The sequence below is a fragment of the Microcebus murinus genome, chromosome 4 (genome assembly GCF_040939455.1).
Source record: "Microcebus murinus isolate Inina chromosome 4, M.murinus_Inina_mat1.0, whole genome shotgun sequence".
NCBI classification, from domain to species: Eukaryota; Metazoa; Chordata; class Mammalia; order Primates; family Cheirogaleidae; genus Microcebus; species Microcebus murinus.
The window spans coordinates 63021879-63043375 of NC_134107.1; the positions used below are offsets into that span (position 1 = coordinate 63021879).

At 37.9% G+C, this 21497-nt stretch overlaps 2 protein-coding genes across 2 annotated transcripts in view; one reads left to right on the top strand and one right to left on the bottom strand.

Moving 5' to 3' along the window:
• Positions 1-21497, bottom strand: part of INTS4 (integrator complex subunit 4) — a 103636-nt gene that overhangs the window by 71193 nt on the left and 10946 nt on the right. Inside the window, exons 3-5 of the mRNA XM_076002338.1 lie at positions 19575-19692; positions 14762-14868; positions 1266-1451 (exon numbers count right to left, since the gene is read on the bottom strand). Of these exons, the coding sequence (XP_075858453.1) occupies positions 1266-1451; positions 14762-14868; positions 19575-19692 (411 nt within the window). The remainder of the gene's footprint in view (positions 1-1265; positions 1452-14761; positions 14869-19574; positions 19693-21497) is intronic.
• Positions 13530-14197, top strand: LOC105860084 (DNA-directed RNA polymerases I, II, and III subunit RPABC3-like). The gene is made up of 2 exons (XM_076002339.1): positions 13530-13668; positions 13716-14197. Exon 2 carries the CDS (start codon positions 13751-13753, stop codon positions 14123-14125), a length of 375 nt encoding a protein of 124 aa, XP_075858454.1. The 5' UTR covers positions 13530-13668; positions 13716-13750; the 3' UTR covers positions 14126-14197.

Consider the following 21497-nt stretch of genomic DNA (forward strand, 5'->3'; position numbering starts at 1 on the left):
CTCATGTTTGTCACAGCACTATTCAAAATAGCAAAGATACAGAATCAACTAAGTATCAATGGATTACCGGATAAAGAAAATGTGATATACATACACAGTGGAATACTATTAGGCCATAAAACAAAATGAAACCATGTCTTATGTGTAACATGAATGGAACCGGAGGCCATTTTCATAAGTGAAACAACACAGATGCAAAAAGACAAATACTGCATGTTCTTACTTGTAAGTAAGAGCTAAATAATGTGTACACCTGGAGAGAAAGTATGGAAATGACAGACAATGGAGACTCAGAAGCGTTGGGGGTGGGAGTGTGGTGGACGTTGAGAAATTACTTAGTGGGTACAATGAATATTATTCTGGTGATGGATATGCTAAAAGCCCTGAATTCACCACTATGCAATTTATCTATGTAACAAAATTACATGTATACACCATAAATTTATACCAATGTCAATTAATAAATAAATAAGAAAGAAAGAAACCTGGTCAAAAAACTTTTCAGTAGGCCGGGCGTGGTGGCTCATGCCTGTAATCCTAGCACTTTGGGAGGCCGAGGCGGGCGGATTGCTCAAGGTCAGAGTTCGAAACCAGCCTGAGCGAGACCCCGTCTCTACCAAAAACAGAAATACATTAATTGACCAACTAAAAATATATATACAAAAAATTAGCCAGGCATGGTGGCACATGCCTGTAGTCCCAGCTACTTGGGAGGCTGAGGCAGTAGGATCGCTGAGCCCTGGAGATTGAGGTTGCTGTGAGCCAGGCTGACGCCACGGCACTCACTCTAGCCTGGGCAACAAAGTGAGACTCTGTCTCAAAAAAAAAAAAAAAAAAAAACTTTTCAGTAGAAACAGTCAAGCATTTAATAAACCTAATCCATGGACTGTCCCAAGGGGATACTAGAAAAACATGAAATAATGATCTGAAGGCTAAGGAAGAAATGGTTACCATTTCTCTCTGTTATAATACGATACTAAGTCAGATCCCTCCCTGCTGAAGGGAATGTAACAGGTACAGGTTGCACCTTCCATGTTTCAGAAGTACAGATGAAAGTTACCAGAGAAGTCATTTGTTATACAAGAATGTGTACAGTTGAATTCCACGTTACCACCAGTAATACCTTCCTGAAAGTGTGCGTAAGGTGAATGCTGGGGAGATTCAGAATATATCCAAAGTAACAGTAGTCATGAACTTAAAAAAAAGCAGAGCAGGGGAACCTCAAATGAAAACTACCCCCAATTAGTTTCCATAATCACATTTACCATGGCTTTTATAGCTGCTGTTCTGACACGTGGATCTTGGTCACTGAAGTAATCCCCTATAATTTTCTGGACATCTCTGGCAGCTAAGCCTTCTGCATCTTTTGTGACACTTTTCTCCAAAGAGCCAAGATTGCCAAGTAATCGTAGGCACTTATTTCTTACACCATGAGAGGTATCTGTTAAGTGCTATATAAAAAAAGAGGAACAAAAGGACACGATTAAGATACCTTTAAAAAAACACAAAACCAGAAACAAAAGCACTGTATCAATGCTGGGGATGATTTCAAACACTATGTTCTCACCAGTCTTTCCAGCATCATGTTATTTAAGTATGCGTCTTCCCCAAAAAAGCACGAGTCCTTAGAAATTAAGAGCCCCATCTTTCCATCTTTGTATTTCCAATAGCTACTGGCACTTTACCTTACACAAAGTAGGTGCTTTAAAATTTATCCCTGAATTAAAATTATTTGCTATCAATTTTTTTTTTTTGAGAAAAAGTCTCACTCTGCCACCCTGGGTAGAGTGCAGTGGCATAGCTCATTGCAACCTCAAACTCCTAAGCTCAAGCGATCCTCCTGCCTCTGCCTCTCAAGTACCTGGGACTACAGCCATCATGACTGGCTAATTCTTCTATTTTTTGTAGAGGTGGGGATCTTGCTCTTGCTTAGGCTGGTCTCAAACTCCTGAGCTCAAGGAATCCTCCTGTCTTGGCCTCCCAGAGTATTAGAATTACAGGCATGAGCCACCATGCCCAGCCTTTGCTATCAAATTTTAAAACAAGACAAAAATGTATATATTTTTAAAACTTTTAATACTCATACCAAAATATGCAAAAATCTTAAGTATACAGCTCGATTTTTACAAAGTGATTACACACTTATAACAAGCACCCAGATAAACAGTATATAACATCCCACATGCCCTCTCCAAGCAACTACCCCACTACACCATCACCACCAAAAATAGTTACTATCTGACTTCTAACACATAATTCATTTTGCTTAGCTTTGTACTTTATAAACTGAAACACTGTCTGGCTTCTTTTTTTTTTGAGACAGTCTCACTTTGTTGCCCAGGCTAGAGTGAGTGCCATGGCGTTAGCCTAGCTCACAGCAACCTCAAACTCCTGGGCTCAAGCGATCCTCCTGCCTCAGCCTCCCGAGTAGCTGGGACTACAGGAATGTGCCACCATGCCCGGCTAATTTTTTCTATATATATTAGTTGACCAATTAATTTGTTTCTATTTATAGTAGAGACGGGGTCTCGCTCTTGCTCAGGCTGGTTTTGAACTCCTGACCTCAAGCAATCCGCCTGCCTCGGCCTCCTAGAGTGCTAGGATTACAGGCGTGAGCCACCACGCCCGGCTGGCTTCTTTTGCTTACTATCGTGTTAATGAGATTCATCCATGGTATGGCACATAGTGTCACTTGCATTCATTTATAAATATGCTAACATTTATTTAGCCTTTCTGTTGATGGATATTTGAGTTATTTCTAATCTTTGGCTATTTTGAATAATGCTACTATGATTATTCTTGTATGTGGCTTTTGGTGCACATGTTCACATTTTTGTTGAAGATACACTTAGGAGTGGAACTGCTAGGCCATCGGACATACATATATGCAGCTTAAGAAGATACTGCCAAACAGTTTTCCAAAATCATTGTACTAATTTACACTACCACCAGTGCTGCATAAGTGGTTCAGTTGTGCCATATCCTTGTCAACATTTAATACTATTAGTATTAATCTTTTTCATATTAGCTTTTCTCACCAGCATTTTTAATAAATTATGTTCTCCCTCTTGCATACCCTACTCCAATGCTACTAAAACAAGGCAGTTACAGGAACTAAAAATACTTTGAAGAAATAAGGATGTACATTAGGAGACAAAAAATAGTGTGGAACTCTGGCTTTCAAACTTTTTTTGACTGAGACCATAGTAGAAATATACATTATATTGCAACATAGTACACAAAAACACATACACAGAAAGTTTAACATAACAATATTTACCCTTAAAAAATTTACCCTGGCCATGCGCGGTGGCTCACGCCTGTAATCCTAGCACTCTGGGAGGCCAAGACAGGAGGATCGTTTGAGCTCAGAGGTTCGAGATCAGCCTGAGCAAGAGTAAGACCCTGTCTCTACTAAAAATAGAAATTAGCTGGACAACTAAAAATATATAGAAAAAATTAGCCAGGCATGGTGGCACATGCCTGTAGTCCCAGCTACTCGGGAGACTGAGGCAGAAGGATTGCTTAAGCCCAGGAGTTTGAGGTTGCTGTGAGCTAGGCTGATGCCACTGTATTCTTCCCTAGCCAACAGAGTGAGACTCTGTCTCAAAAAAAAAAAAAAAAAAAATTTACCCTTGCATTTTGTGATGCACTCTGATAATTGTATTTTGTTTTCAAAAAATACTAATCATGTCCCATGAAATTGATTACATTACCTACTAATGAATCATGCTCTTCAGTGTGAAAGACACTGGTGAGGAGAAAAGTGAATGGGACTTACGTGGGTTCACAGAGCTCCTTACAGAAATGGCTAGTTTCAGAAGTGGGGGAAAAACATTAAAGTCTCTATATTTAATATTAAATATTAAACTCAACTATCATTTTCTTTTGAAAACCCTCACTGAATTCTTTAATTTGGTTAAGCTCTACCCCACATCATCTTTTGAATCAATTAAAATAATTTTAATTAAGAAATCCTGCCCTAATCTTACCTACTTGACAAACTACTATTTGTCTTTCAAAATTCAAGAGAGATGTCACCTCTTCCAGAATGCTTTCCTTAATACTTCTCCTCTTACTCTCAAAGACTTTTTTCACTCCTTCCTCTGAACCATGTTTATACCTTATAGTTACTCCTATTATTGCATGAAGTATATTATAATGTATAGTATTTATTTCATAAGTATCACTACTGGCTCTTGAATTCCTTAAAGAAACTCATTTCTCCAAGGAAGATATATAGACGGCCAATAAGCATATGAAAGGATGCTTAACATCACTAATCACTAAGTAAAGCAAATCAAAACCACAAGAAGATATTACTTCATATCCATTAAGATAGCTACTGTCAAAAAGGAAAAAAAGCCTGGCGCGGTGGCTCACGCCTGTAATCCTAGCACTCTGGGAGGCCGAGGCGGGTGGATTGCTCGAGGTCAGGAGTTCAAAACCAGCCTGAACAAGAGCGAGACCCCGTCTCTACTATAAATAGAAAGAAAATTAATTGGCCAACTAATACATACAGAAAAAATTAGCTGGACATGGTGGCGCATGCCTGTAGTCCCAGCTACTCGGGAGGCTGAGGCAGTAGGATCACTTGAGCCCAGGAGTCTGAGGTTGCTGTGAGCTAGGCTGCCGCCATGGCACTCACTCTAGCCTGGGCAACAAAGTGAGACTCTGTCTCAAAAAAAAAAAAAAAAAAAAAAAAATTTGCAAAAAGGAAAAAAAAAGTGCTGTCAGAATATGGAGAAATTGTAACCCTTGTGCATTGACACTAGTGATGTAAAACAGTGCAGTCATTGTGGAAGACAGTATGGCTGTTCCTCAAAAAATTAAAACTTAAATTACCATATGGTCTGACAATTCCACTTCTCAGTAAATACCTCAATAAGGGCTGCCATAAGAAAACACCAAAGGCTGGGTAGCTTAAACAACAGAAATTTATTTTCTCACAGTTCTGGGTCTAGAATCCAAGATCAAGGTATTGGTAAATTCAGTTCCTGGTGAGGACTCTCTTCCAGACTTCCAGACAGCTGCCCACTCACTGTGTCCTCATATGGCCTCTCCCATGTGCATGGGAAATGAGAGCTCTGGTCTCTTTCTCTTAGTCCTTTGGATTAGGGTCACCCTTATGACATCATTTAACCTTATTTACTTCCTGAAAGGCCTAATCTCCAAATACAGTTAGTTATATTAGGGGTTAGAGGTTCAACATATGAATTTTGGAGGGACATAATTCAGTCCAAAAGAATACCCAAAATAATTGTAAGCAGGGACTTTAAGAGATGTTTGCACACCCATGTTCATAGTAGCAGCATTATTCCCAAGAGCCAAAAGCTAGAAGCAGCCCATGTCTATCATGAGATGAACATATAAACAAAATGTCTTATATACATACAATGGAATAGTATTCAGCCTTAAAATTGAAAAAAATTCTGACACACACTACAACGTGAATGAACTTTGAGGACATTATGATAAGTAAAATAAGCTAGACACAGAATATTATATGATTCCACTTATATGAATTCTCTAGAATAGTTAAATTTATAGAGACAGAAAATAGAATGGTGTTTGCTAAGGACTAGGGGAGGGAGAAACGAGGAGCTATTGTTTAATAGGTTCAGAGTTCCAGTTTGTAATACAAATAGTTCTGTCAATGAATGGTGGCGATGGCTGCACAACATTGTGAATGTTGTGTCAACTTAATGCCACTAAACTGTATACTTTAAAATGGTTGAGATGGTAAATTTTATGTTATGTGTATTTTATCACAATTTTATTAAAAACTTAAATATGAAATTGCCATATGATCCCACAATTCCAATCCAAGGTCTATATCCAAGAGAAGTAAAAACATACGTTCAAACAAAAACTTGTAAATGAAAAATTCTTAACAGCATTATCCAAAATAACCAAAAAGTGGAATCAATCTAAATACTGATAAAGTCACCAAAATTCACTAAAGGATAAGTTTTTTTTTTTTTTTTTTTTTTTTGAGACAGAGTCTCACTTTGTTGCCCAGGCTAGAGTGAGCACCATGGCGTCAGCCTAGCTCACAGCAACCTCAAACTCCTGGGCTCAAGCGATTCTGCTGCCTCAGCCTCCCGAGTAGCTGGGACTACAGGCATGCGCCACCATGCCCGGCTAATTTTTTTTCTATATATATATTAGTTGGCCAATTAATTTCTTTCTGTTTATAGTAGAGACGGGGTCTCACTCTTGCTCAGGCTGGTTTCGAACTCCTGACCTTGAGCAATCCGCCGGCCTCGGCCTCCCAGAGAGCTAGGATTACAGGCGTGAGCCACCGCGCCCGGCCTAAAGGGTAAGTTTTTAATAGCTTTATAAAGATGCAATACACACATGATGCAATTTACCCAATTAATGTGTACTATTTGATGATTTTTGTTGTTGTTGTTGTTTTTGAGACAGAGTCCTCGCTTTGTTGCCCAGGCTAGATTGAGTGCCATGGTGTCAGCCTGGCTCACAACAACCTCAAACTCCTGGGCTCAAGCAATCCTGCTGTCTCAGCCTCCCAAGTAGCTGGGACTACAGGCATGTGCCACCATGACCGGCTAATTTTTTCTATATATATTAGTTGGCCAATTAATTTGTTTCTATTTATAGTAGAGGTAGCGTCTCATTCTTGCTTAGGCTGGTTTTGAACTCCTGACCTCGAGCAATCCGCCTGCCTCAGCCTCCCTGAGTGCTAGGATTACAGGCGTGAGCCACCGCGCCTGGCCTTATTTGATGATTTTTAGTATATTCATTTACATGTACAATCACCAGTTATCACACATTTTCATCATTTCAGAAAGATAGCTGCCCACCCCCCTCAAGACACTCTGTTACCTTTTGCTGTTAACCTCCTAACCCTCTGTTAGCCCTAACCCTAAGCAACTACTAATATACTTTTTCTCTCTGTAGATTTACCTATTGTGGAAATTTAATATAAACACAATCATACAATATGTGGTCATTTGTGTCTGACTTCTTTCACTTAGCATGTTTTGAAGATTCAACCAAGTTGTAGATAGAATGTATTGGAATTTCATTCCTATTAATGGCCAAATAACATTCCATTGTATTTTATTTGTCAATTCATCAGTTGATGGTCGTTCCCGTTGCTTCCACCATTGACTACTATGAATAATGCTGCTATAAACATTCATACACAAATTTTTGAGTGAACATGTCTTAGTTCATTGGTAAATACCTGCAAGTAGAATTGATGGGTCATATGTTAAGTCTATGTTTAATATTTTGAGGAATTGCCAAATTCCTTATTTATTCCAAATAAGCTGAGCCATTTTAGCATCATAGCAGCAATGGACAAGAATTCCCAACATTTGGTATGATTAGTCTTTTCTTTATGATAGCCATTCTAGAGGTCAGTCTGTTTTTTATTATATCATCCCATTGTGGTTTTGATTTCCATTTCCCTAGTGACTGACAAGGTTGATCATCTTTATGTGTACAGCCTTTTTGTATATCTTTAGAGAAATGCCTATTTTGTATATTCTTTAGAGAAATGCCTATTCAGATCTTTTGCCTGGGATCTAATTGGGTTACATGTATTTTTATTATTGGGTTGTAAGAATCCAGATACAAGTCCCTCATTATGATTTACAAATATTTTTTCCCATTCTGTAGATTGTCTTTTTACTTTCTTGTGTTCTTTGAAGAACAAGTTTTCGATTTTGATGGAACCAAATTTACCCATTTTTTTCTTTTGCTACCTGTGCTTTTGTCATATCTAATAATGCCCTGCCAAATCCAAGCTCATGGGCTGGGCGTGGTGGCTCACACCTGTAATCCTAGCACTCTAGGAGGCTGAGGCAGGAGGATGGCTTGAGGTCGGGAGTTTGAGACCAGCCTAAACAAGAGCAAGACCCCATCTCTACTAAAAATAGAAAAAATTAGCAGGGCATGGTGGCATGTGCCTGTAGTCCCACCTACTCAGGCTGAGGAGCACTCTAGAAGGCTGAGGCAGGAGGATCACTTGAGCTCAGGAGTTTGAGGTTGCTGTGAGCTAGGATGATGCACTCTAACCTGGGCAACAGAGCAAGACTCTGTCTCAAAAACAAAAAAAAACAAAATCCAAGTTTATGAAAATTTACCACTGTTTTCTTCCAAGGAGTTTACAGTTTTAGGCTGCATATTTAGGTCTAATTCATTTTGGGTTAATTTTTTTTATATGATGTATGTTCCAGCTTCCATCTTTTGTATGTGGATAGCTAGCTGTCCCAGCACCATGTGTTGAAAAACTATTTTTTTCTCCAAAGAATGGTATTGGCATCCCCACGGAAAATCAGTTTACCAAAGACACATGGGTTTATTTCTTGACCCTCAATTCTATTCTATTGATCTTTATGTCCATTTTTAGACAGTACCACTGTGTCTTGATTACTGGTACTTTATAGTTAAGTTTTGAAATAACTGTCAAGTTTGAATCCTCTTACTGTGTTCTTTTTCAAGACTATTAGTTTCCTTTAAAATTCCATATAGTTTACAAAAAAAAGCCCTAACCCTAACCCTAAACTTTGTACTTCTTTTGTTAAATTTATTCATAAACATTTTATTATTTTTGACATTATAATAAATGGATTGTTTTCCTAATTTTATTTTCATATTATTCCTTGAAAATGTATGGAAATACAACTTATCTTTTGTAAACTGTCCTTGTATCCTGCAACCTTGCGAAACTCATTTATTACTTCTAATAAGTTTTTAGAGGATTCTTTAAGATTTTCTATATATAAGGTCACATCACCTGTGAATATATACAGAATTTCACTTCTTCTTTTCCAAGATGGATGCCTTTTGTTTCTTTCTCTTGCCTAATAGCCCTAGCAAGAACCTCTAGTACAAAATTAAATAGAATTGGAAAGAAATGCAGTGATGTATTTATTTTGTTTCTCATCTTAGGGGTGAAACATCTAGTCTGTCAAAATTAGTATGATGTTAGGTACCAGTTTTTTTGTCGATTCCCTTTATGAGGGTCAGGAAGTTCCATTCTATTCCAGATTTTTTTAATGTTCTTTTTTTTTTTTTTTTTTTTTTTTTTTTTTTTTTTTTTTTTTTTTTTTTTTTTTTTTTTTTTTTGAGACAGAGTTTCGCTTTGTTGTCCAGGCTAGAGTGAGTGCCGTGGCGTCAGCCTAGCTCACAGCAACCTCAAACTTCTGGGCTCAAGCGATCCTCCTGCCTCAGCCTCCCAAGTAGCTGGGACTACAGGCATGTGCCACCATGCCCGGCTAATTTTTTATATATATATCAGTTGGCCAATTAATTTCTTTCTATTTATAGTAGAGACGGGGTCTCACTCTTGCTCAGGCTGGTTTTGAACTCCTGACCTTGAGCAATCCGCCCGCCTCGGCCTCCCAAGAGCTAGGATTACAGGCGTGAGCCACAGCGCCCGGCCTTTTTTAATGTTCTTATAATGAAAAGATGTTAGTTTCTTGAATGCTTTTTCTGTTTCTACTGTGATAATCATGTGTTTTTTATCCTTGATTATTTGTTATGGTATATTACATTATTTTCATATATTAAACCAACCTTGCATTCCTGGAATAAATCCCACTTGGTCATGGTGTACAACCCTATTTATATGTTGTTGGAGAATTTGATTTGCTAGTATTTTGTTAAGGATATTTGTATCCATTCATATTCATAAGAAACACTGGTCTATAGTTTTCTTTCTTTCTTTTTTTAAGAGATAGGGTTTCACTCTGTTGCCTAGGCTGGAGTACACTGGCACAATCATAGATCACAACAGCCTTGAACTCCTAGGCTCAAGGGATCCTCCCACCACAGCTCCAGAGTAGCTGGGACTACAGGTGTGAACCACCATGCCTGCCTTATAGTTTTCTGTTCATATGATATATTTTGTCTGCTTCTGGTAACAAAGTAATACTGGACTCAGAATGAATTGGAAAGTCTTCCCTCTTGGGGGAGAGTTTGTAAAAAATTGGTATTAATTCCTTTTTTTTTTTTTTTTTTTGTAACAGAGTCTCACTTTGTTGCCTAGGCTAGAGTGAGTGCCATGGCGTCGGCCTAGCTCACAGCAACCTCACACTCCTGGGCTCAAGCAATCCTCCTGCCTCAGCCTCCCCAAGTAGCTGGGACTACAGGCATGCGCCACCATGCCCGGCTACTTTTATTAGTTGGCCAATTAATTTCGTTCTATTTATAGTAGAGACAGGGTCTCGCTCTTGCTCAGGCTGGTTTCGAACTCCTGACCTCGAGCAATCTGCCCGCCTCAGCCTCCAGCTAGGATTACAGGGGTGAGCCACTGCGCCCGGTGGTATTAATTCTTATCTAAATATTTGGTAGGATTCACCAGTGAAGTCATCTGAGCCTTAGCTTTTCATTGTAAGTGGTTTTTGGTGCTTGCTTTTTTACTACTAATTCAATTTCTTCACTTGTTATAAGTCTACTTAGACTGTCTACTTTTTTAGAAAGTTTTGGTAGTTTTTATCTTTCTAGTAATTTGCCCATTTCAACTAAGTAATCTGATTTATTAGTATATCATTCTACATAGTATTTCTTTATAATCCTTTTTATTTCTGTCAGGTATGTAGTAATATCCTCTCATTTCTGAGTCAAGTAATTTCAGCCTTCTTTCTTCCATAGTCAATATAACTAAAGGTTTGTCAATTTTATTGATCTTTTCAAAGAACCAAATTTGATTTCATCGTTATTATCTGTTGATTTTCTACTCTCTAATTCATTAATTTCTACTCTAATCTTTATTATTCCCTTCCTTCTACATACTTTAGGTTTACTGTGCTCTTCTTTTTCCAGTGTCTTAAGGTGGAAGGTTAGGTTACTGATTTGAGAACTTTCTTCTTTTTTTACTATAGACAATTACAGCTATAAACTTCTCTAAGCACTGCTTTAGCTGTATCATGTCTTAAATTTCATTCATCTCAAAGTATTTTCTAACTTCCTTTTTTATTTCTTCTTTGACCCATTGGTTATACAAGAGTATGTTGTTTAATTTCCACATATTTGTGGGTTTCCTAAATTTCTGTTAACTGATGTTCAATTTCATCCCATTATGGTTAGAAAAAATACTTTGTATTTTTTTATTCAAAGGGTGAATGTTGTGTATATAAATTATATATCAATAAAAGAAACTTTTAGGCACATTGTATGATAGTCATAGACGAATATGGCATTAGGCAATAGAAATAGTGGCTAAAACTATGAATCACAAATAGCCTTTATTTAGTTGAGAATGAAAAAGCTTGTGACAGATCTGCCATTTTCAAATGGTTCAAATTTTTACCCTATTAAAATCCTCTACAAATAAAAAATAAATAAATAAAAAAACCCTCAAAAACTCCATATAATAAACTGGCAAAAAACATGAAAAGTTCATTCCCAAGAGAGGAAATACAACTAAAGAAAAAACAAATGAAGAAGAAAACTCATAAGTAATCTTTCTAAAAAAATTTCTTTGAAAAATGAAGTATCATTTCCTCCTACCAAATTAAAAGGTTTATCTTTGGTTTTGAAACATTAATATACAATGCTGGAATGATGCAGTCAAATTAGGCACTCTCATTGTACTGCTTGTGGGCATAAAAACTGGAACACTATGGAAAGCAATTTGATAAAAACTATTAAGAGCCTTAAAAAATTATAAATGCTTTCAATTAGTAATTCTACTTTTGACAATCTGTGTTTAAGAAATACTTTTAAGGCCGGGTGTGGTGGCTCATGCCTGTAATCCTAGCACTTTGGGAGGCCGAGGCGGGCGGATTGCTCAAGGTCAGGAGTTCGAAACCAGCCTGAGCGAGACCCCACCTCTACCAAAAATAGAAATACATTAATTGACGAACTAAAAATATATATACAAAAAATTAGCCAGGCATGGTGGCGCATGCCTGTAATCCCAGCTACTCGGGAGGCTGAGGCAGTAGGATCGCTGAGCCCCGGAGATTGAGGTTGCTGTGAGCCAGGCTGACGCCACGACACTCACTCTAGCCTGGGCAACAAAGTAAGACTCTGTCTCAAAAAAAAAAAAATACTTTTAAATACAGAAAACATTTTAGAATAACAATATTCCCTGTAGTATTATTTCCAATTAAATAAACTATTACAATATATTCAGTAATAGGCAAATGTTTAAACTATGGTTTAATGACTGGACAATCCCACTGAAGACTTTTTATAAAAAAAAGAAAAAAAAATGATTGGACAAAATATCACACAGCCATTAAAAATTATATTTACAAAACATATACAATAGAAGAAAAATAATTTTGTTGTAATATTAGCAAAAGAAAGGCAAAATTATGCAAAAAAAAAAAGACACATATAAAAGCAGAAACACTTAGAAAAGTACAATATCAACAGCCTAAGTGGAAAAAACTAGGGGTTATGTGTGTGAGAGAATAATAAATATATCTTCTATGTGAGAGAAAACATATATCTATGAAGTTGTCCTTGTGAGAGGTTTCATACTAAGTCGATTATTCTTGCAGTAACAATTTCTTAAATTTGCTTTAAATATATTTTTATTTAAAAGTTTATACTCAGCTTGAGCAAGAGCAAGACCCTGTCTCTACAAAAAATAGAAAAATCAGCTGGGTGTGGTGATATGCACTTGTAGTCCTAGCTACTCGGGAGGCTGAGGCAGGAAGATTGCTTGAGCCAGCAGTTTGAGGTTGCTATGAGCTATGATAATGCCATTGCACTCTAGCCCTGGCGGCAGAGTGAGACCTTATCTCAAAATAAACCCAAAAAACTAAAAGCAAACAAGCAAACAAACAAAAGGTTTGTATTCATAGAAAATTTGGAAAGATATTGAAACGTATGAAGAAAAAACTAAACATTCATTACTCAAAGGTAACCATTATTGGTCTTTTTTTTTTTTTTTTTTTGAGACATAGTCTCGCTTTGTTGCCCAGGCTAGAGTGAGTGCCATGGTGTCAGCCTGGCTCACAGCAACCTCAAACTCCTGGGCTCAAGCGATCCTCCTGCCTCAGCCTCCCGAGTAGCTGGGACTACAGGCATGTGCCACCATGCCCGGCTAATTTTTTCTATATATATTAGTTGGCCAATTAATTTCTTTCTATTTATAGTAGAGACGGTCTCGCTCTTGCTCAGGCTGGTTTTGAACTCCTGACCTCAAGCAATCCGCCTGCCTCGGCCTCCCAGAGTGCTAGGATTACAAGCGTGAGCCACCGTGCCCGGCCCCATTATTGGTCTTTTGATGTACGCTTTCTGATTTTTTTTCTATACACAGACTGTTTTTTTTTATTTTTTTCCCATTACATGTACATATTGCATAATGGTGAAGTCAGGGCTTTTGTATGCACATCACTTGAAATTTGCTATTTTTTAACACATAGCTGTAATCATAGTCCATGTATAATTTTGCCTTTCTTTTGCTAATATTACAACAAAATTATTTTTCTTCTATTGTATACGTTTTGTAAATATAATTTTTAATGGCTGTGTGATATTTTGTCCAATCATTTTTTTTTAGGAACTGCTTTTTTCTTCTCTCCTTTTCTCCACGTGAGGGGGTGCACATATCTGCAGTGGTGGTCGTGCACTCAGCGCTTCTGCTCTGTTGCCCCCCTCACAATGGCGAGCATCCTGTTGAGGATATTTTCGATGTGAAAGACATTGACCCGGAAGGCAAGAAATTTGACCGAGGTGCTGTACACACGCTTTGTCTTATTTATTCGCTCAAGAATTCTGAGTGTCTCGACTGCATTGTGAGAGTGAATCTTTCAAGATGGATCTCATCTTAGATGTAAACATCCAGATATACCCTGTAGACTTGGGTGATAAGTTCCGGTTGGTCATAGCTAGTACCTTGTATGAAGATGGTACCCTGGATGATGGTGAATACAACCCCACTGATGACAGGCCTTCCAGGGCTGACCAATTTGAGTATGTAATGTATGGGAAAGTGTACAGGATTGAGGGAGACAAAACTTCTACTGAAGCAGCAACACACCTCTCTGCCTACGTGTCCTATGGGGGCCTGCTCATGAGGCTGCAGGGTGATGCCAACAACCTGCATGGATTTGAGGTGGATCCCAGAGTTTATCTGCTGATGAAGAAACTGGCCTTCTCAACTAGGAGGGAAGCCAGCCTTGATGCCTAGTCACTCAGGTCATGGACACTGGTCAAGTAACAGATGCTGTTGTTCACCTATTAAGGAGAACACCTATTAAAGATCCCCTTTCTTCTGTGGGTGCATCTTTAGCTGGTCTGGACTCAGTGGGAAACTGACTTGCCTGTGAAAGACCCAGTGGGAGAGCTTAAAATGAATCAGAAGTTGTTTTGTGTATATGATTTTTTAATTAAACTTTACTTTTTCGGACTGTTGCCCCTTTTTTAAAAAATCCATTTACTTTAAACTCACTTTTTTTTTAAATAAATTAAATTAAAAAAACATAAAAAAAAAACAGGGCTAACAGTATTTACCTAAAGGATTGTGAAGACCAAATGAAAAGCAAAATACAAAGAATCATAATAAGCAGAGTGCAATACTAGGCATAGTATACATAGTAGCTGTGTACCATAACTTTTCATTTCTTTTGGATGAGGAATTTCATTTTATAACTTTATTCCTAACCCAATACCAAGAGAGAAAAAAATGAGGCAGCTCTAAAAACCACTAAAAGTCTTTGGTAATCCTCAGTTACAAGTTTGGGATGGACCTGAGCAAATTTTACACCTCCTACCACCCATCCAACAATGCGAAACAGTTCAAGAAAGCAGACCACCTTACACTTACCTTGCAAGCTACATCAACTAATCGCAGCTGGACAGCTTGATTCTCTGACAGTTTATTGCCAATTGCAAGCAGAGTGTCCAGCAGTTGAGCTAGGACTTGATGAGACTCTAGAAAGGAAGATGGAAAGTTGGGTTGCAGAATTTCAAAAGAAGATCACTATAGAAACTAATTTATTTGGGTGAAGAATGTAGATTTTTGTCAGCTGGGTTCTACTGATCCTTCATCCCCTTAACTAAAAGCTAAGTTCCCAAAGGGATTGCATCTAAATGTTTTAGTCCTCCAAATGACTGGGCATAATCCTATACACATAATAGGTGCTCCAAAAATGTTCAGTGGTTGGCTGATTCAAGAGTTTTCATTGCCTTCAAAATAAAGTCCAAATTCCCTAGTAGGGCATATATATTATAGTTTTTGTTTCTTTTTTAGGGATGGGTGGTCTTGCTGTGTTGCCCAGGCTAAGTGCAATGGCACAATCATAGCTAACTGCAACCTCAAACTCCTACACTTAAGCAATCCTCCTGCCTCACCCTCCTGAGTAGCTAGGACTACAGGCATGTACCACCACATCCAGCTAATTTAAAAAAAAATTTTTTTTTTTTGTAGAGATGGGGTTCTTGAACTCTTGGCCTCAAGTGATCCACCTGTCTCCACCTCCCAAAGTGGTGAGATTAAAGGTGTGAGCCACTGCACCTGGTCTGCATGATATATGAATGACTAAACCTTGGGAAATGCTGATTGATCACTTCTTAGTAAGACTTCCACTTAAACATAGTATATTAAACACATCTGTTTATCTTTGTTCTTTCCTAAAACCTCATTAACATAACAGTAAAGAAATTAAAAGGGTTTAAAAGACAAGAAAGGAGAAAAAAGGTGAAAAGCTGAAAAAAGTAAATAAATTTTTCAGAGACAAAAAGATGAAGAAATTGGCAAAACTGAGAAATCTAGGCCGGGCGCTGTGGCTCACGCCTGTAATCCTAGCTCTTGGGAGGCCGAGGCGGGCGGATTGCTCAAGGTCAGGAGTTCAAAACCAGCCTGAGCAAGAGCGAGACCCCGTCTCTACTATAAATAGAAAGAAATTAATTGGCCAACTGATATATATATAAAAAAAAAATTAGCCGGGCATGGTGGCGCATGCCTGTAGTCCCAGCTACCCGGGAGGCTGAGGCAGAAGGATCACTGGAGCCCAGGAGTTTGAGGTTGCTGTGAGCTAGGCTGACGCCACGGCACTCACTCTAGCCTGGGCAACAAAGCAAGACTCTGTCTCAAAAAAAAAAAAAAAAAAAACTGAGAAATCTAACACCAAATGCCTTCTGAGGAGGATATCACTACAAAGCAAATAAATTCTAGCCATAATGCACCAGAAAGGTTCAGGAACTGGACTCTAAAAACAAAAACAAAATACAGGGATGAGGCAGAAATTTGTTTGAATCTTTGTAAGAAACAGAAAACAAAACAAACCAAAAAAAAGCAGTTGGACCCCTAACCCTTTCCCTATCCCTACACAGCCAAGTGACCATTGAAACAAGAGGTTTATTCTGTGTAGAAATTGGACCAAAAAGGATACAATTTTGAGGACACCAAGTGAAAATAGAGAAGAGATACAGTGAAGAAGAAGAAATTAAGGGATAGTCAACATATTGAATAATGAGACACTTTCTCCCTCTCTCTACCCTGCCTTCAGCTGCTTTGGCTCCAAGAACACAGCAGCTGAGCATTTCTCTGTCTTCCAATAGGAGATTCATCAACTTCAAACTTGAAAAACTGATGGGTCCAGGAAAAAAACACTGAAAGATACTAACATTCAAATGTCCTCCAAAGACATGTATCACCCTAAGTGGAAACCATCAGTGGCAAGCCCCATCCATGCACACAGGCTACTAATCAGCTTTTTAATGCCTCACCTTAAATTTAATCAAAAAGCTAAGAATAAGCAAGAAAAATCTCCAATATGAAAGAGGCCACAAAGAGAAAATAGAAGAGAGATGAAAAAATCTCCAATATCACCCAGTTAATTTATTTTCTCAGAAAGATAATTCTACATAACATCCATGAAAAGCTAGCTAAAACTTTTTAGGCTTAACTCTTGCTTCTGATAAATCAGATATCAAATTTAAATCCTTAACCCTAGTCTCTCTCTTGAGTTTCCGACTGACTGTAGACCACATATCTCCACGTGGACAACTGAAGCCTCAGTATCATCAAACCAAATTCCTTAGAGCTGCCAAGTTCTTTCTAAAACTAGACTTGATCATTTCATACTCTTGTTCAAAAAACTTTACATGGTCCCACTGCCTACAAAATAACATTCAAATTCCACAAGACTACCCTTTGGCTTTAAAACACTTTACCATTCCCCACTGATAAAAAGTCTTTCATGGGAGGCCGAGGTGGGCGGATTGCTCAAGGTCAGGAGTTCAAAACCAGCCTGAGCAAGAGTGAGACCTCGTCTCTACTATAAATAGAAAGAAATTAATTGGCCAACTAATATATATAGAAAAAATTAGCCGGGCATGGTGGCGCATGCCTATAGTCCCAGCTACTCGAGAGGCTGAGGTAGAAGGATTGCTTGAGCCCAGGAGTTTGAGGTTGCTGTGAGCGAGGCTGATGCCACGGCACTCACTCTAGCATGGGCAACAAAGTGAGACTGTCTCAAAAAAAAATTTTAAAAAAATAAAGTAAAAATGTGTCTTGAGGAAACAAGTACTGCACACGCAGTTATAAGTTGTAGTATAAGAAGAAATAATCCTTTTGGAAAGCAATATGGTAATACATAGCAAAGATCATTAATATGTTTGAACTCCCTGACTCAGTAATTCTCTGCCCTGGAATTTATCCTGAGGAATAATAGACAGAAGAAAAACATGTACTTTTTTTTGCCATCAGCTACAAGAGCAAAAAATTAGAAACATGTTACTGTATCTGTTGTTAATATATTATCAAGACTATAAATATATTATGAAGATACATAGAAAAATGGAACAAAAGGCCAGGTATGGTGGCTCATGCCTCTAATCCTAACAATTCCAGAGGTCAAGGCAGGAGGATTGCTTGAGGCCAGGAGTTCAAGATCAGCCTGGACAACATAGGTAGACCCTGTGTCCATAAAAATTTTAAAAATTAGCCAAGTGTGGTGGCACATAGTCCTAGCTACTCAGGAGGCTGAGCCAAGAGGATCACTTGAGCCCAGGAGTTTGAGGCTGCAGTGAGCTATGATCGTACCATTGCACTCTAGCCCAGCTGACAGAGTGAGATGCTGTCTCAAAAAAAAAGGAAAGAAATTGCATGTTTCCATGTAACACTGAGTATAGTAAAACTGAGTATAGTAAAACACTGAGTATAGTAAAAAAAAAAAGCAAAATAGTACATTCACTGTAAGCACAACATATAAAAATGTATATAAGTAAAGGGTAATATGTAAAATAAGTTGTTTTATGATAGTAGGAATATTTTTTATTTTCTTTAATGTCATTATATTAGCACTTCCATAAAACAGATCTCCCCTCCAAGAAAAAAAGATTTTCATTGCTTCCTGTGAATTAAGTCTTGCATCAAAATTCAATACAAGTAAAATTTTAATATGCAGTTATTTCTAACAAAATTTTTTAAATTCTCAACTTCAATGGCCCACATATGTAAGATGTTTATCATTAAACAGTTGTACAATATGTGAATTTAGATAGCCTGAGTTCATCTGACCTTTACTACTCTTATAGTCTCTTAAGTTTATAGGCTAAATATTATTCAATATTTAAATAGCCATATTAAATATTTATACCTCAAAATGAAATAAAACTATTTTTTGAAACTACAACCAATTCTGTCAAATAAATAAAATCACAGTATTTTCAGAAACAGAAACAAAGGGTTTCTTTTTTGTAATTTTTTTTTTTTTTTTTGAGACAGAGAATCATTTTGTTGCTCAGGCTAGAGTGAGTGCCGTGGCATCAGCCTAGCTCACAGCAACCTCAATCTCCTAGGCTCACGTGATCCTTCTGTCTCAGCCTCCCGAGTAGCTGGGACTACAGGCATGAGCCACCATGTCCAGCTAATTTTTTCTGGTATATGTATTTTTAGTTGGTCAATTAATTTCTTTCTATTTTTGGTAGAGACGGGGTCTCGCTCAGGCTGGTTTCGAACTCCTGACCTTGAGCTATCTGCCCGCCTCGGCCTCCCAGAGTGCTAGGATTACAGGCATGAGCCACCACGCCCGGCCTCTTTTTTGTAATTTTAAAATAAATGGTAAGGCAACTGAGACACTAACTTTATAACAGAATTTTATATATACATAAAACCATATAATCAAAATATTAAGAGAACGTTGGAGGACAAAAAAAAAAAAAAAAAAAAAAAAAAAAAAAAATATTAAACACTGAGAATATGTTTTAGTGGATATCAACCAAGAGCTAACAGAAAAAGAAACAACACAATTCATATGAGATCTGGGAGGTGTCACTTTTATGGGATGGTGATGGGACCACGTGAATAGGACAGTACCTCCCCTGGTTTCTAAGTCAGTAAGGCACAGTGAACAAAGGATCAATTCCACCACATACTATGTAACCTTGAACAAATTAGTTAACTTTACAGAGCTTTAGTTTCCCATTTATATAATAGGAACAATAAGCTGGGCACAATAGCATGTACCTACAGTCCCAGCTACTAGGGCTGGGGTAGAGAGGAGACTGAGGCAGGAGGACCACTTGAGCCCAGGAATTTGAGATTATAGTATGCTTGCTATGATGACACCACTGCACTCTACCCAGGGCAACAGAGCGAGACTATCTGAAAAAATTAAAAAATTGCAACTTACTTTCATTCTGCAGGATGTTAATGGCATCATCCATAATGCAGTCAGGTGAAAATCCTGCAGTCTTTGATAATAATCCCAACAATGATGCAATTTTCAGTCTCACAGATGGATCATTCTCCTGGAACAAAAGACGCAATTGTCACCTTGATGCTCTACTTTTAGCTAACCAACAAATAGAAACATGGGAAACTGACATTCCAAAAGAGAGTCAATAATCCAAGTATTCTAAGGCTTCATTTCTGAAAAATTAACTTTACATGCTACAGGGGAGAGAGCTTTTCTCAATCAGTATATTATACCCAAATACTGCAAGGAGAATGGGAATTTATTCATGCCCTCCAGATGTCATTATCTTCTAATCAAAAATGTGCTGTTGGCATTAAAAGTACATTTGCCTCCACTGAGTAGTCTTGTTAGGCATGAGTCACAACAACTTGCACCACCAACACTGTCAATAAATATATGTGAAATGCGAAAAAAAATGTACCTTGCCAATGCTGAGATTAGGTCATCTTTCTATACGAAAGACAAAATTGTTTAAATGTATCCTGAAAGGATCAGGTGCTTTTCAAATATGACCAACTCCCCAGCTCCCACACACAGTTTTTAAGGAGGTAGGAAGGCACAACAAGGAGGCCTAAAGTGGAGGAAGAAGCAAAAGATAGGGAGTAAGAAGACCTAAAATCCTGGTACACTATGCCATTTACCATGCACATAATTTATCAAAGTTATTTTCTTGGGAATTTAACCTTAAGGTACGAGATGCAGCAGAAAAAAGAAAGGGCTTTGAAATTAGCCAGATCTAGAAGTGAAGCCTGGGTTCACCATGCAATAGCTATATGTCTTGAAGAGTTAACCTTTCTGAGCCTCATCTGTGAAATGGGGCTAATAACCTCAGAAGGTTACTAAGAGGAAAACAACTAGCACAAAAATGGGCATATAGTAGGTAGTCCTAAATATCAGTGCTATAATCTTTACTATTTACTTCCTTCTGGTAACTTCGGATTTAGGTTGTTCTTTTTTTTTTTTTTTTGAGACAGAGTCTCACTCTGTTGCCTGGGCTAGAGTGCCGTGGTGTCAGCCTAGCTCACAGCAACCTCAAACTCCTGGGCTCAAGTGATCCTCCTGCCTCAGCCTTCTGAGTAGCTGGGACTACAGGCATTTGCCACCATGCCTGGCTAACTTTTATATATATACACACACACACATATATATGTATATATATGTTTTCGTTGTTCAGCTAATTTCTATTTTTTTTAGTGGAAATGGGGTCTCACTCTTGCTTAGGCTGGTCTTGAACTCCTGAGCTCAAACGATCTGCCCACCTCAGCCTCCCAGAGTGCTAAGATTACAGGCCTGAGCCACCACACCTGGCCTAGATTGTTGTTTTTCTAGTTAAGTTGTAAAGGTAAGCTATTGATCTAAGACTAATACCAAATATATCAAGAGCTCCAAAACTCAACAACAAAAGAAACAAACAATCCGATTCAAAAATAAGCAAAGGATTTGAACTGACATTTCTCCAAAGAAGATATACAAATGGCCAAATAAACACATGAAAAGACACTCAGCAACACTAAACATTATATTGATAGAAATGCAAATAAAAACTACGATGAGATTCCACCTTATACCCATTAGGATGGCTACTATCAAGAAAACAGAAAACAAGTGTTAGCAAGGATATGGAGAAATTGGAACCCCTGTTCAGACAGAAATGTTAGTGAAGCTGCTGTGGAAAACAATATGGTGGTTCCTCAGAAAATTAATAATATAACTACCATATGATGTAGCAATTCCACTTTTGGGTATATACTCAAAAGAATTGAAAACAAAGTCTTGAAGAGATATTTGTCCACCTATATTCACAGCAGCATCATTCACAATAGCCAAAATATGGAAGCAACCAAAGTATCAATTGAC